The sequence below is a fragment of the Sarcophilus harrisii genome, chromosome 2, assembly GCF_902635505.1.
Source record: "Sarcophilus harrisii chromosome 2, mSarHar1.11, whole genome shotgun sequence".
Lineage (NCBI taxonomy): Eukaryota > Metazoa > Chordata > Mammalia > Dasyuromorphia > Dasyuridae > Sarcophilus > Sarcophilus harrisii.
In genome coordinates, this window is record NC_045427.1 from 351,829,452 (window position 1) to 351,844,439 (window position 14,988).

The 14,988-nt window shown below is 33.7% G+C and overlaps 1 protein-coding gene across 1 annotated transcript in view; it reads left to right on the forward strand.

The window, feature by feature from the left end:
* Positions 1-14,988, forward strand: part of HSPA4 (heat shock protein family A (Hsp70) member 4) — a 37,696-nt gene that overhangs the window by 5,624 nt on the left and 17,084 nt on the right. Inside the window, exons 2-7 of the mRNA XM_023503952.2 lie at positions 3,545-3,602; positions 4,142-4,282; positions 6,490-6,612; positions 7,299-7,398; positions 9,633-9,766; positions 14,388-14,632. Coding sequence (XP_023359720.1) covers positions 3,545-3,602; positions 4,142-4,282; positions 6,490-6,612; positions 7,299-7,398; positions 9,633-9,766; positions 14,388-14,632 — 801 coding nt within the window. The remainder of the gene's footprint in view (positions 1-3,544; positions 3,603-4,141; positions 4,283-6,489; positions 6,613-7,298; positions 7,399-9,632; positions 9,767-14,387; positions 14,633-14,988) is intronic.

Genomic DNA, 14,988 nt, shown 5'->3' on the forward strand with positions numbered 1-14,988 from the left:
TTTAAAATTACTTTTTTTCTTAATTTGTATTCAGTTAATTAATTTCTTTGTTGGAAATTGGAGTTTAAAAGGATTCTCCTGATAGTGATGATAAATTAAGGGTTAGATTTCTTAGATTTGAGAAAGGTTCTCTGTTCTTTGAAAATGAAGGGGTTTGGGGGGGGTCAGCTAGTTGGTGTAGTGGACAGAGCACCAGCCCTGAAGTCAGGAAGACCTGAGTTCAAATGTGCCCTCAGACACTTAATCCTTCCGAGCTGTGTGACCCTGGGCAAGTCACTTAACCCCAATTGCCTCAGCAAAAAAAAAAAAAAAGAAAAGAAAGAAAATGGTTTGTTTTGTTTTAAATACATGGTTGAAAACAATAAAATGGTAAACTACTAGGAAATGGAATGTATTTCAAAGTAAGATGACTCATTTAAAAATGCTTCCGGTTATGTTTTAACTTCATAAGGAAGCCAGTAGATGTATAATATAAAGAAAATGATCTTCATCACCTTCAAGCACTTATCCAAATTCTAGAGTATGGTTCAGATTAAAATGCACTTTTTATCAAACTTGTAACCATGGGACGTTGAAATAAGATGAAAGCACATTAGTCTTAGTTTTTAATTTTTGCTAGCGAAAGCTAATGTTCCTTTTTTGAAATTTCGTTTTTATTCTGAACTTAACCATCAAATAAAATTACCATATACAAAGAAAAGCTTCATACTTTTTAAATTTTAATTTTATTTTACTTTTTTCCTCTGGCTATCTAATCATTTCCCATGATTTGTTTTTGTATCCCATGAGCTTTTTTGTCCTATACCTACTTGTTCTTTGATCCCTTCCTAGTACTATCTTCTTTTGCCCTCTTTACATTTTGTGTTAGTGTATACTTCATTCTCAATTTCTTCCTCAAATTCTTTCCATCTTTTGATGTTCATGAAAATCCGTCTTTTAAAGATACTTCATTCTTGTCATTCTTTACTAGAGCTGGCCATTTTTTTCACATCCTGAGATTGTGGCTGGAAGGTAGACTTTAGCATATTCTACCACGTTTAGTTAGCACCACTTCTCATTTCAGAATGAGTCTGTACATCTGTATTACCTATCGAAATTGTTACTGATTTTGTAAACAGAATTTTCCTTCCTGTTCATTCCAGTAAAATTGGTTTTTTGACTGTTAATCTAAATTTCATGCTCCGTTCCCTATATTTTACCTCTGTGCTGTTGCCCAGGCTTGTATTTATGTTTAGAATATATCTTCTCATTTGTACTTCTTAAAATCACCACTGTATATTGTAACATCTCAAACCCAAAATAATTATTATCTCCCCAGGTTTAGCCACTAATTTCCTATTGATTTGAGAGTATTGCCTTCTCCCATCACCTTTGTTTACAACCTAGAAATTGTAGTATCATAGATCTAGAATTGGAAGGTACCCCAGGTCATCTAATCATCAAACCTCATTTACAGATGAGAAACCTGAGACCTAGAGACTTTTGTTAAATGATTTGTACTAAGAGTTTCATAGGTAACAATGGCCTGAGCCACGATAAAAAATCAACAGTGTCTTCTTGCTCCAAATCCAGCTTTTTTTAGTGAGGCAGTTGGAGTTACTGAACTTGCACAGGGTCACACAGCTAGTTAGTGTTAAGTGTCTGAAGTCAGATTTTAACTGGGGTCCTACTGACTTCAGGACAAGTGCTCTACCCTGTGCTCCATCTAGCAGCTCCCCCCCCCCCCCCTCCAGTTTTTCTTTTCCACTGTTATATATAAATCATTCTTGTTTTTCTCTCTTTACCCCTTTTCCTCTTCTCTCTCCCCTATTCCCCCCGCCCGCCCACCCACCCCATTCCTCTCTCCTTACCTACTCTGTTGCCAAGTACTATTGATTCTATTAGTTTTCCTGGTTTTCATTTCTGCCTCTTTGTGTGTCTGCACCACTCCCAAAATAAGCTTCATAAGTCATTTTTTGATTAAAAACAAAAATATTAACGATTCCCTATTGTTTCTAAGAAAAAACACAAAACTCTACAATATAGTTCCACACTTCCTCCCTAGTCTTACTTAATATTAGCCTCCTTCATGTATTTTATGTTATAACCAGATTTGATTACCAGTGGTTCCCCAAATTGGACATTTTACCTCCCACTTCTATATAGATATTCACATAAGCTGTTGCTTATGTGTGAAATGTATTCTTAACTCATCTCTTTCCAGAATCCTTTCTTCAACATTCATCTCATAAGTACCCAATGGCCATTTCCATTACTAGTATTTTCTCTCCTTCAGTGGAGTACAATTTAAGTAGCACAGTAGATTATGTCTGTCCTGGAGTCAGGAGGTCTAAATTCAAATCCAGTTTCAGACACTATCGCCCTGGATAAAACGTAACTTCTGTTTACCTAAGTTTACCCATCTGTAAAATGGGGATAATAATAATACTTACTTACCAGAATTGTTGGAAGTAATAATTGTAAAGTTCTCATTAGCCCAATTTCTGGCATATCATAAATGCTATATAAATATTTGCTGTCTTTATTTTAGAAAGTGAGAAATTTTAAAAATCTTGGCAGAGGAGCTTAAGTTTGGTTTGATGGTAAATAGAAAGAAAGAAAGTTGTGTGTTCTGTACATTGTTTTAAACCAACCAGAATATTTGATGTATATGGGGAATGTATACTAATACCACTTTTTCCAAGAAAACTTCCTCGATTCCTTCTCCTTACCCCTCCTCTTCCAACCTGCATGTGATTGACTTCTCACAGGATTTCTTACTCATTTAAAAAATATAGTGTATTTTTTACTCAAATAAACTCAAATAAAAAATACAAACACTGGGAAATGAATGTGGACTACTTGCATTTTTGTTTTTCTTCCCAGGTTATTTTTACCTTCTGAATCTGATTTTTCTTGTGCAACAAGAGAACTGTACGGCTCTGTACACATATATTGTATTTAAGATATATTTTAACATGTATAAGACTACCTGCCATATAGGGGAGGGGTTGGAGGGAGGGAAGTGAAAAGAACTTCTCTATCACACTAACTATGACAAATCCATGATTACAAGAAAATTTCATTCAGGCTTTGAAGGGGGAGAGATATGAAGAAAATGGGTAACTATGAACATAGTTGTCTGCTGTCCTCAGTCCTTGCTGGGTACACCTAGGAGGTGTGATAGAGAAGTTATCTATCTAAAGAATATAGGACATTGGAAAAACAAGTAAGCTAATAGTAGCCAGGAAAATTTAGTTGCAGGAAACTGTCTGAACTATACATTAGTTACAAGTTAGTTCTTTTGAAAAACACTTCTCCCCCTCCTTTATTATTTTGGAAGAAATATATGGCAAATCCCATTATAGTGCACCATCATTTTATTCCAAAATTCTGCCTTTATCAAATATAGAAGGAAAGAAATACTTTTGCTTAGGCTTTAGAATACTTTTCTACCAACATTTCTATTGTAATGTTTTTTGCAATAAGACTTAGCCTTTATGATTTTTATTACACTTGTAAATTTCAAAAGTTTTTCTAAAAATATCTAAATTTTTTATTCTAGAGCTTGTGTTTCTTTTGGTCCCAAGAATCGTTCAATTGGAGCTGCAGCTAAAAGCCAGGTAGAAGTTTTTCCCTTTTACTCCTTCCATAGACAATTATAAGCCCTTTAAGGATTCACTTATTTCCTTCCAAGTTAGCATGAAAGATTATCCTGGTAGAGGTAATGAAGACTGTATATCTCATAATAGAACTCTCAAGTTTCTAATGTTGTATGAAGTTAATTTTGTAGTCAGAAGACTTTTTAAAAGTATAACCTTTTCAAAATATAGCTTTATTTTGTTCATGTTTAATAAAGCTTGAAGGTAGAATTGAAAAAAAAATTAGAGAATGATGGGAGAATATTGGGGAAAAGCTAGACCACAATTTTTCAGGACTGTGATGTAGCATTGAAACTTAGTCATCCTACAGGATTCACTCTTTACCTATAAAATGAAAAATTAAAGATAGTCTCCTCTAAAGTCATTTTCAATAGAGCCTTTGAAGAAACTAAAGCTTTAAGAAGGAAAGATAATTGAAAGTGAGGTTATATAATTACATTTTGTTTCATATCTATTAGAATCTAGTCTTCATTGTTTAATTCTATATTTGTTTCTTTTAGGTTATTTCAAATGCAAAGAACACAGTCCAAGGTTTTAAGAGATTTCATGGCAGAGCATTCTCAGATCCATTTGTTCAAGAAGAGAAGTCACACCTTGCTTATGAAGTTGTGCAGTTGCCAACAGGTTCAGCTGGCATCAAGGTAAATGTAGAAGAAAATTTTATGATAAAATTATGGATGCAGTGTAGATACAAACAATATGCCTTTATTTGTTTATAAAGAACAATTCACATATGCATATGTGTGTATGTGCATATTCCTAAAATTAAAACTAGGACAGGAAAAGTATTCTATAGGACTTTTTGTTTAAAGCAAATTGAATCAAATTTTAAAATTGATAAGGGATAGAGGATGGTAACATTAAGTAACTTCTGGTATAAGTGGAGATTAAAGTAAGCTATTTGACTTCCTACTGTATCCCCTCAATTTTCTGCATACCTTTTTGATAGCTAACCAGTATTCAGTGAATAATTGACATAGCACTGTGTTCATCCAATATGTAGTCAGACTTGTGTGGGCTCTGGTGATGCAAAAGAAATAGAAGATAAAGTCTTTGTTTATGAGGAAGAATTCTTGAAGGATGAATGTTCAACTTGAATATTTAAATTTGATAGAGAAAAGTTGGTGGGATAATAGCAGGATTTAATAAGAATTTTCTTTGAAGCATTGTACATTGTATACATTAACAAGGATTATATCGTGATTGTTCTGTTTGATAAAGTAGTAGATCCTAGAATTGGGTACAATTTTTCTTGATTCTGCTCACTTAGCATGAGTTCATGTCAGTCTTTCCAAGCTTTTCTGAAATCAACCTGATCATCATTTCTTGTAGAATGATAATGTTCCATTACATTCATATGCCATAACTTACTCAGCCATTCCCCAGCTGATGGGAACCCACTCAATTTCCGGTTCATTGCCACTACACCTTTTCTGCTTTTGAATAGCTCTACTTGTTAAAAAGTTTTTCATTAGCTTCAACCCATATCTACCTTTTGAGAAGTTGATATAGTGGATGGGTTTTGTTAAGTTAAACACAAGAAAATAAGCCAAATAGGCAGTCCAATAGTCCTGAAATATTTTCACTGGTGGGTTAAACAAATATATTGCCCTCCCTTTATGGAATGCTGTGATGAAAAAGCAAATGCCATTTCTGACTCTAGGCCATACAGATTATACCTTCTCAGAATTTGTGGAGCCTCCCCTAGCAATACTAATGGGAGGGAAGTACAGTATTTCAAAAAGCATAATTTTCCAGCAAATATACTGCTTCTATTGATAGAAGTTATACATTTTATATATTTTATTGGAACCTTTTATGATTTTCTGTATCCACTACTCTTACACTTATCAATCTTGTGGTGATGAGCTTTTCCAAATTTATCTAAGGTGATGATAATAATAGAAGGATGTGGAGAGACTTTCCAGTTTGCTTTTACTTGTATGGCCTTCTTGAACCCACGCTGACTTTCATGTGTCATTGGAATAAGAATTTTTTTTTGTTTGTTTATTTTAGAAATTCTTGATCCCTCCTCCCCCCCTTTGATCAATAGAGAAATGTTTGGGAGTATTGGTAAAGCAGGATTGCAATTAATTCATTTCTTTAATATAGACAAGCAATTAAGAAATTACCATAATAGAGAGGATTTTTCTATCCAGCATGACATAATTTATATCTTAATAGCAACTTGCAAATAGTGTTATAGGAGAGAAATTTAAATATAGCAAAGACTAAATCTGTGGAGCAGTGTTAAGGAACGCTTGCTTTTCAAAGAAATAATAGCTATATTCTATACATGTAAAACTATATAAGCTTAATTCTATATATAGAAATGATATAAAGAATTTCTTGAAATTTTTTTCTGTACTTTTAAGCCAGTGGACATAAAATTATTGGTCTAAAACCTTAGTTACCTTTATACTTGAAATTTTTATCACTTCCATTATTTTTTAATTTTTAAACCTTTGAAGTGGAGTGGTAAGTAATAATCCCACAGTCTTTCCTATTTATTAAAGTTGCAATTTTCTTAGTGATTCCAACATTCTTATTAATGCTATGCTCATTGGGATTAACAGGAAAGAAGCAAGGATCTTTGAAGACAAATCAGAAATTGTTTATTTCCAAAGGCTTTTCTGAGGACAAAAATTTCTCCATTTTAGTTATTTGCTAACAATATTAAAATCACCAACCTAGTACAATTGTTCATAGGTGCTAAATACAAAATTTATATAAAAGATGCAATAAACGTGCACTTGATTTACCTATAAGATGAAAAATTTGGTTTAAATAATTTTTAGTTGGAGTAGCCACTTATCTTTGATGTTTTGGTTTCTGAATTTTCCTGTAGGTAACATATATGGAGGAAGAGCGGAATTTCAGCACTGAGCAGGTCACAGGAATGCTCTTGTCCAAACTAAAGGAAACTGCAGAAAATGCCCTGAAGAAACCGGTTGTTGACTGTGTAGTTTCAGTAAGTTAACAAGGACTCATTATGGAGAAGCATTTGTTTGAAAGCTTATGCTTACAAGTGAAGTTAAATCATGAATACTCACACCTCCCCTGGGATGTTAAAGCTTGGGAGAGGATGCCTTAAAATTAGTTCAGCTGCCTTGTTTTGTTCGTTGCGAAAACTAAGGTTCAGAGAGTTGAAGTGATTTGATTAATAGTTAACTAAATGACAGAACTGAAATTAAAACCCAGCTCTTTATGCCTAATACCGCACTGTCTCTAATTTTTATTTTATAAATTTAAATTCTCTTAATCTCCAGTTTTACCCATCAGCCATCTGTAGACATTTTTATTAATTCTGTCTTATGAGTACCTCAAATGTAGTTATTTTTCTCTCTCCTTTTTTTCCCAGTTGACAGATATTTGTTTTTTGTCCCTCTCATCTTTATGAGGTCAGGGGGTTAGGGAGGGCTTCAGGCTTTTTTGTGCTGATGTTTTCAGAGAACCACTTCTGGGGAATAAAATGCATGGATTGTATGAAAAGTCATTTCAACTATTAACAGCTATAAAGCATCTGATTACTTCCATGAAGTGACATTGTAGTTTGAACCCAGTAACAATAATAATAGCTTTTAGATTACAAAGCACTGTACTTTATCTCATTTAAGCAAGTATTTCTTTGATTATAATTTTAATATTTTTTTGTAGGTCCCCTGCTTCTTTACAGATGCTGAGAGGAGATCTGTGCTGGATGCCACACAAATTGCTGGTCTCAATTGCCTACGACTGATGAATGAAACTACTGCAGGTAAAAGGAAATCTGGGACTTAATTACCTAATGTAAATAAAATCGTCAGATGGTAAAACTACTGTTTTGTCTGTTCTCTGCATTTGAAATGCTTTCTTTTCCTCTTTTTTTATCTTAACTCCTCCAGGTCCTTGGAGATATAGTACGAATATTCCAGCCATTAATGATCAAGTCCTTCTTTGAAAATTATTTTTACTATTTACTCTGGCATTTTCTGTCCTTGCATATTAATTGGCATTTGTCTTATCTTTAGTTGTAATTACGCTCCTTGAGATGAGGAATTATTTTTGTATTTGTTTTTTATCTTATAACACAACGCACAGGGATGGTCCTGTTAAATAAGGTAAAAATGTCTATGACTTGAATGGTGATAAAGATGATGCATTTGTGTATAATATTAAAGGTGGCATCGTTCACATTTTCAAGGCTTCTGTTATATTATAAATTTCTGCACTAGAGTAATAGTAAAGGCCTATTAATTGGAGGAGTGTTGTGCTTAATTGGGTAAGAATGCTATGCAGATATTTCTGGCATTTGTTTATATTAGTCTGCATTCTTCTCTTTAAAAATAGACTATGTTGAGCATAATTTGGCTTCGTAAGGATTTTATAATGCTGAGGATTTGCCAGATTGGATTTTTTTTTTTTTTTTTTTTTGCAAAAGTCAGTTTATTCTTAGCTTTGTTTTTGTTTTGATTTTGGGAGTAATATCCGAGTTGCACAGTTCAGTAGGTATAGGAGATGGGCTGGTGGATGTGTTCTAACATTTAAATTGCCTTTTCAACTGGATCAGTGATGTCAGCCTGGTTTTTTTTCATGTTGCTACCTTTTTTTCAGTTACATTCTTTCTCTCTTGCTTTTATTCACTCATCAGTTACTTAGTTACATAGTAGTTTACTGTACAAACTAATTAAATTGTATTTGGAAGACTAAGCTTTTTGGTATTCTAGCTACTTCATAATGGATTGAATCAGTTTATCTGTAACAAAATAGGGCAGGATAAATTTCATCTGAGGTTTTTAAAAAAAACTATATAAGAAAGGAGATTTAGCAACAATAAAAGCAAGTTAAGATATGAAATATTCCGATTGATAATTCTTGAGTAGTATATGTAACTTTTGTTTTAGGTAAGCTACATGTAGGCAGTAAGTAATAAGTTACATTTATATGGTGTTTTAAGATTTACAAAATGCTTTCCTTACAGCAGCCTTATATGTTGCCAATACTGTGAGCACTAATATTTACATTTTATTATTCATAAATAAATTGAGGTTTTATAAAATGAAAGTTACAACTTTCCTTTGGTTACATGCTACTAAATGCCTTGCAGTGGATACAGAGCTCTCATAATTTTAAGTCTGATTCTCTTAATAATGTCAGACTACTTTTTGTGATTTAGCTTACTTGTAGTTTTGGAATCCAGAAGACGTGGGTTAAAATTCTGCCACTTTCTCGGTGCTTGGACAATTTTTTAAGACTTAAGGTTTCTGAGAAATTGATTCCCTTGGATTGGTAGATGATTTGAATGGATTCTTAGAGCTTTGGTATGAGTGCCTTGATTTAAGAAGTGGAATTCTTGGATCCTCATTTTTAAACAGATTGAAATCCTTAAAACATTAAAAAAAAAAAAATTGTGACAGTTTTTACTGTTCTGATTTCAGAAAGTTAAATTGAAAAATCATTACAATATATCATACAGTACATATTGGTGAAAAACTATTTTGGTTAAGCAATTGTTTCTCCTTAATTGTGGAGTCTCAGTAGAGGAGCTATGGAGGGAGGGACTCAGGTAAACTTTAAACAGGTACTTGGGTTATGGAGGAAAGGGTAAAAGGAACAGGGACAGCTTGGAATCAGGATTAAATAAACAGCCTCAAAGCATTTACATCATTTTCATCAAGATAATCCTGTTATAATACTTTTAGTACAAGCATCTTCATTTTATACATCAGGCAACTGAAGCTAAAAGGTTGATGTGTTATTTGGTTCCATAACTAGTTAGAATGAAGACTACCTCTTTTAATTCTTAACTGCAACTACCATAAGGAAGTATTTCTCTTACATAAAATGTAAGTGCTATAATTTTCATTTATATCTCACAGTATTCCCATTTAAGTGTAATGTGAATGTAGAAAATCTATTTTAATGCCTCTAATTTTACTGTTGTAAAATATTGCTTGCCAATTGAATGATAGCATACATTATAAACATAGAACATTTTCTTTTTTTCTCCAGTTGCCCTTGCATATGGAATCTATAAACAAGATCTGCCTGCCCTGGAAGAGAAACCAAGAAATGTTGTCTTTGTTGATATGGGACATTCTGCCTACCAGGTGTCTGTGTGTGCATTCAACAAAGGAAAACTCAAAGTAAATATGCCTTTTCTATTAAGGAAATGTAATTGTGGTGTTTGGATTGCGAATGGATTGTGAGGTAGTTCTAGAACTATTTGTACCCACTGATGAAAAGTGGCTCCGGTTTTTATGATTTGTATACTTAAAAAAGAGTACAATATCATAAGTCTTCTAAATTTTAAGATAAGGACTAAAAGCATATTGATATGAATAGAGTATTGGTCATCAGGAATGTCTGAGTTCTAATTCTGCTTTCTATGTTGATGAATCCTATGACTGGATTCATGAGGCACCTAACAATACAGTGGAGTAATTGTGAGGATCAAGTGAGATAATCTATGTAAAAGCTCTTAGCATGGTGCTTGACACATAGTAGATACTATATAAATGCTTATTCCTTTGCTCTCCACTTATTTTTCCTTAACTTCTTTGAGTCTCAGTTTTATCATTAGTAAAATGGGGATAACACCTCACAGAGTTAATAGATTTATAAAAATGCCAAATGAGGTAATATATATATGTAAAGTCCTTTGAAAACTTTAATATACCATGTAAATCTTAGCTATTTTGCTTAGTGACAGGCTTCTTCTCTGTATCTTAAAATTCTTTACATTATCTCCCATTCTATTTTCCTTGTCTCATTCCCTATTTTTTCCTCTTGTAGTTTACCCCTTCAATCATCTCCTTCCTCTCTCATTTTGAATCTCTCCCTTCTTCTTTTATCTTCAATTTTTCTCTTGTCTTATCCTGTCTCTCTCCTCTTTGTCTTATCTTCCCCTCTTCTCAGTTTCTATTCCAACAGATATGCATTATTGTCTTCCCCATTTTTAGGAGAAAAACAAACAAACCAACCAAAATCCTCACTTGACCATACCGTTACTCAGCTCTTCTTATTGTAATCTGGCTTTTGACTTCCGTCATTCAAATCAAACTGTTCTCTTCAAAGTTAGCAATGATCTTCATCTTCCTGAACTTTTTTTGGTTTTCAAAATACATGCAAAGTTTTCAACATTCACCCTTGCTAAACCTTGTGTTTCAAAATTTTCTCCCTCCTCCCCTAAACGGCAAGTAATCCAATATAGGTTAAATGTGTGCAGTTCTTTTAAACATATTTCCACATTTATCATAGCTGCAAAAGAAAAATCAGATCAAACGGAAGGGTAAAAAAAAAAAAAAAAGGCAAGCAAAGGACAACAAAGGTAAAAATATTCTGTTGTGATCCACATGCAGTCCCCAAAATCTCTCTGGATGCAGATGGCTTTCAGAAATTTACTGAGTAAAATTGGCCTGAATCACCTCATTGTTGAAAAGAGCCAAGTCTATCAGAGTTGATCATCATATAATCTTGTTACTGTATAGAGTGTTTTCTTGGTTCTACTCACTTTACTTAGCATCATTTCATGAAAGTCTCCAGGCCCTTCTGAAAATAGACCAGATTGTTTCTTATGGAATAGTAGTATTCCGTTACCCTTCCTGAACTCTTGATTTTACATTTTAACAGTCTGCATGATTCACTCTCCTTAGATTTTCATCTTACTGCTATTTCTTGATTCTTCTCCCCACATGTCTGTTCCTTTGAAGTCTTTTTTGTTAGATCATCATCCACCTTTTATCCCAACTGCGTATGTACTCCAAGACTGTTCTGTACATTCCATTTCTTTACCTGCACTCTCTTGGTAAATTCATCATCTCTCAAGGGATCAATTTTCACACTGAAGATAATGCTCATCTAAAACCTTACCATATTGAGTTTTAGGTCAACTATGCATTGGACATAGTGTTGAGCTTAGATCAAGTTCATACAGGATAAATAGGAAAAAATTAAAACACTGGAATTAAAGAAAAGTTGGTGAAGGTTTCCTACAGGAGAGATTTTATTTAGAAGTCAAGGAAGTCAGTATTTAAAGAGTATGGGAGGGGGGAGTGTTTCAAGACAGCAAGAAAAGATTCTTGCAGTCAAGAGATGGAATAACTTATTGGGATTGAGAAAGGATATGTGTTGGAGGGAAGATATAAGAATAAAGTCCAATAGGAGAGGACTAAGTTATGAATTTCAAACAGTATTTTTTATGTTTTCCTGTTTATTCTGTATACACCTTGATTTGCATATATGTTTGCATTTTGTCTCTTCCATTAGATTGTGAGCATTTTGAGGGTAGGGAATATCTGTTAAGTAGCAATGCTTATTTCAGTACTAACTTAGTAGCAATGGCATCTGAATAGTACAAGGGGGAAAAAGAAAAAAATCTAATTGGAGGTCCCTAGGGAGTTACATAAAAGGTGCAAGAAATGGTTGATGAATGATTTTGCTCAGCTAGTGACTCTTTTGTCTTTCTTATCCTATAGCTGATAAGTAGGGCCTGGCAAAGACAGTATTTATGGGTAGGTCCTGCAGAATCAGTCATCCCCATCCTCCATGGCAAATTATGCCTCAGATCTATGGATTGGTCTCCTGGATCTTGCTCAGTAGACTCTCATTTTCTTTCGCATTGAAGCTACTTGACACTGGGGTATATGGAGTGTTCAAGGAAGACTAGCATCTCTCGTGAGGGATTGCCAAGCTTTTTTCAGGTCTGTTTGTCCATTTTTGGTGTCCACCTTAATCTAAATCTCACCTGTGGCTTTAAGAAACTGTAGCATGTGCAGCAGCCACATCCTGCTAAATATTGAAGCTAATGTTGAAAGTAACTTGAGGGGGACCACAAACCTGACAGTGAGTTAGAGAAATGTGAAGACCCCCATCCTTTCATTATGAAGGTGACTGAAAGCAGGCTATGTGGAGCTCATAGAACTTATTCAGATATTGAAGATGCAAGAGTTCTTTTCCATTGCATCCCTGGCCATCACGAGCTTTCTCTTAACTTTTGTCTTGTCGCTGGACTTTGATTCAAAAAGAGGGAGACTGATGACTATGCAATTCTGCCGAACTTAAATACAATTCACACACAGGCGAATCAAGACATCACCTTGTGATGTCATTGGTCATCTTTGAAAACATCAATCTTGACTCCTCACCTCATTGCTTTCTTCATAGAATAGAGCTTCCAAATAATTAAAAAAAAAAAAAAAGTCCAGTGTTAATAATTTTTAGAAAATAAGGAGTGTGGAGGAGTCTGCAGATTACAGTGAGTCTGACTTCCAATTCCTGTCAAAATTCTAAAATGTTCCATTATAAAGATGGATGGATGGCTAACATTGGGGGGGGGGGGGGGGGGGGGGGGGGAAGATAACCAGAAAGAAACCTTGACTTAAGCAAGAACAAGTTGTGCCAGTCTAACTTGATTTCCTTTTTTTAGAAACAAGATTATAAAACTGGTCTATTACAAGAATGCTACATAATTTACCTAGTTTTTGGCATAGCATTTGATGTGGGGCTAGAATTGTACTTTTAAGTGAATTTCAAACTGGTTAAATGGCCAGATCCAAAGATTTGAGGTAGATATTGCAAAGGTTATATTTAAGCTTGATTCAAGCAGTAACAGCCTTTCCATGATTGTATTGTAGGAGTTCAGTGTAGTTTTATGGTTGATAAGATAGGACAGCTGGAGAATTGAAAGACCTTCATTCAAATATTATTTCTGAATCTTATTACCTTTCTTAGCTCTCTAAAATGAGGTCCTTTCAGTTAATTCTGTGATACTTGAATGGGTGGGCTACGTGGGGGCAGCTAGGTGGTACAGTGGATAGAGCACCAACCCTGAAGTCAGGAGGACCTGAGTTCAAATCTGGCCTCAGATACTTAATACTCCTAGCTGTGTGACCCTGGGCAAGTCGCTTGACCCCAATCAACCCAGCAGAGTAAAGAAATAAATAAATTGTTCTAAGAAGAGGCTGTGTGGCATTTGTTGTTTTATTTAGAAGGAATTGTCTTTTAGTGCTGTTAGACTCGGTGGATTCTATTTCCTTTAAATTGTGAAATTTAAATTGGGGATACATGTGTTTATAGAAAGTTCTATTCAAAAATATGAGGAAAAAAGCAGAAAGGTAAGAATAGCTTACATATTAGCAACTTTATAAAGGGGGGGGAATGTATATGTGGACATACAGTAACAAATGGACAAAAATGATGACTCATTAAATGACAAGTAAATTTCATATGTATCAGTACATTTTTGTATGATGAAATTAATGTACTCAAATGTAAATAGTCATCAAAATACATTTAATTCCATTTCATGGTGATTTTTCAAGTAATAACCTTTTCAGAGGGAATACTGAAAAATTGAAAGGCTTCTAGAATCACCTGTGTGAAAGAATATTTTAGTCCTTTATCCATTAGTGGAGATTGGAAGTTGGGGTTGTAAGTTTCCAAGGATTATTAGAACAGTACTGTTATTCTTAATGTGTTCATTTTTTAAAAGGACTAAGCTTATTTTCATTGTACCTGCCTTTTGTAAGTTAGTTATATTATAAGTTAGTTATAGTTGGTTTTTTTTTTTAATTTTTGTTTGTTTTTATCCTCATTGAGTAATTTTATAGATAATCTCCCTTCAGAAGGTTGTTGTAAAAAAAAAAAAAAAAAAGGTGCTTTGCCAATATTAAAGCATTGTCGATATAAAGAATTGATGTTTATTAAAATTAATACATTTTTTCAGTTGATGACTAAATGGAATAATTTAATCACATTCTTCCTTAGGTTCTTGCCACTGCATTTGATCCAACACTAGGAGGTAGAAAATTTGATGAGATGTTAGTAAATCACTTCTGTGAAGAATTTGGGAAGAAATACAAACTAGACATCAAGTCCAAAATTCGTGCATTGTTGCGACTTTCTCAGGAGTGTGAAAAACTCAAGAAATTAATGAGTGCAAATGCTTCAGACCTCCCTATGAACATAGAATGTTTCATGAATGATGTTGATGTATCTGGAATTATGAACAGGTATCTCTTGGGATTTCAAGATAAAAAAATTTTTTTTAAACTTACAGATTCTGCTGTATTATTCTTAGCCATAAACCTGAAATAGGAATGCAATAAGTGATTCTTGTTTGAGATGATTAATAAGCTAATGTCTATGAGGATCAAAACTGAAACCACAGTTTTTACTATGGCTAAGAAATAAATTTCTAATAAAACAAGCCACCATTCATTCACAAGTTTTGATTAGTATTTGTTAGGTCATCATTCCATTAATAATAATAATGAACAAATAGTTCAAATTTAAGAGACTTGCTTATTTAATCTTCAGAATGTACCATTCCCTGATGATCTCTGACTTTTTTTTTAATAAAGCTTTT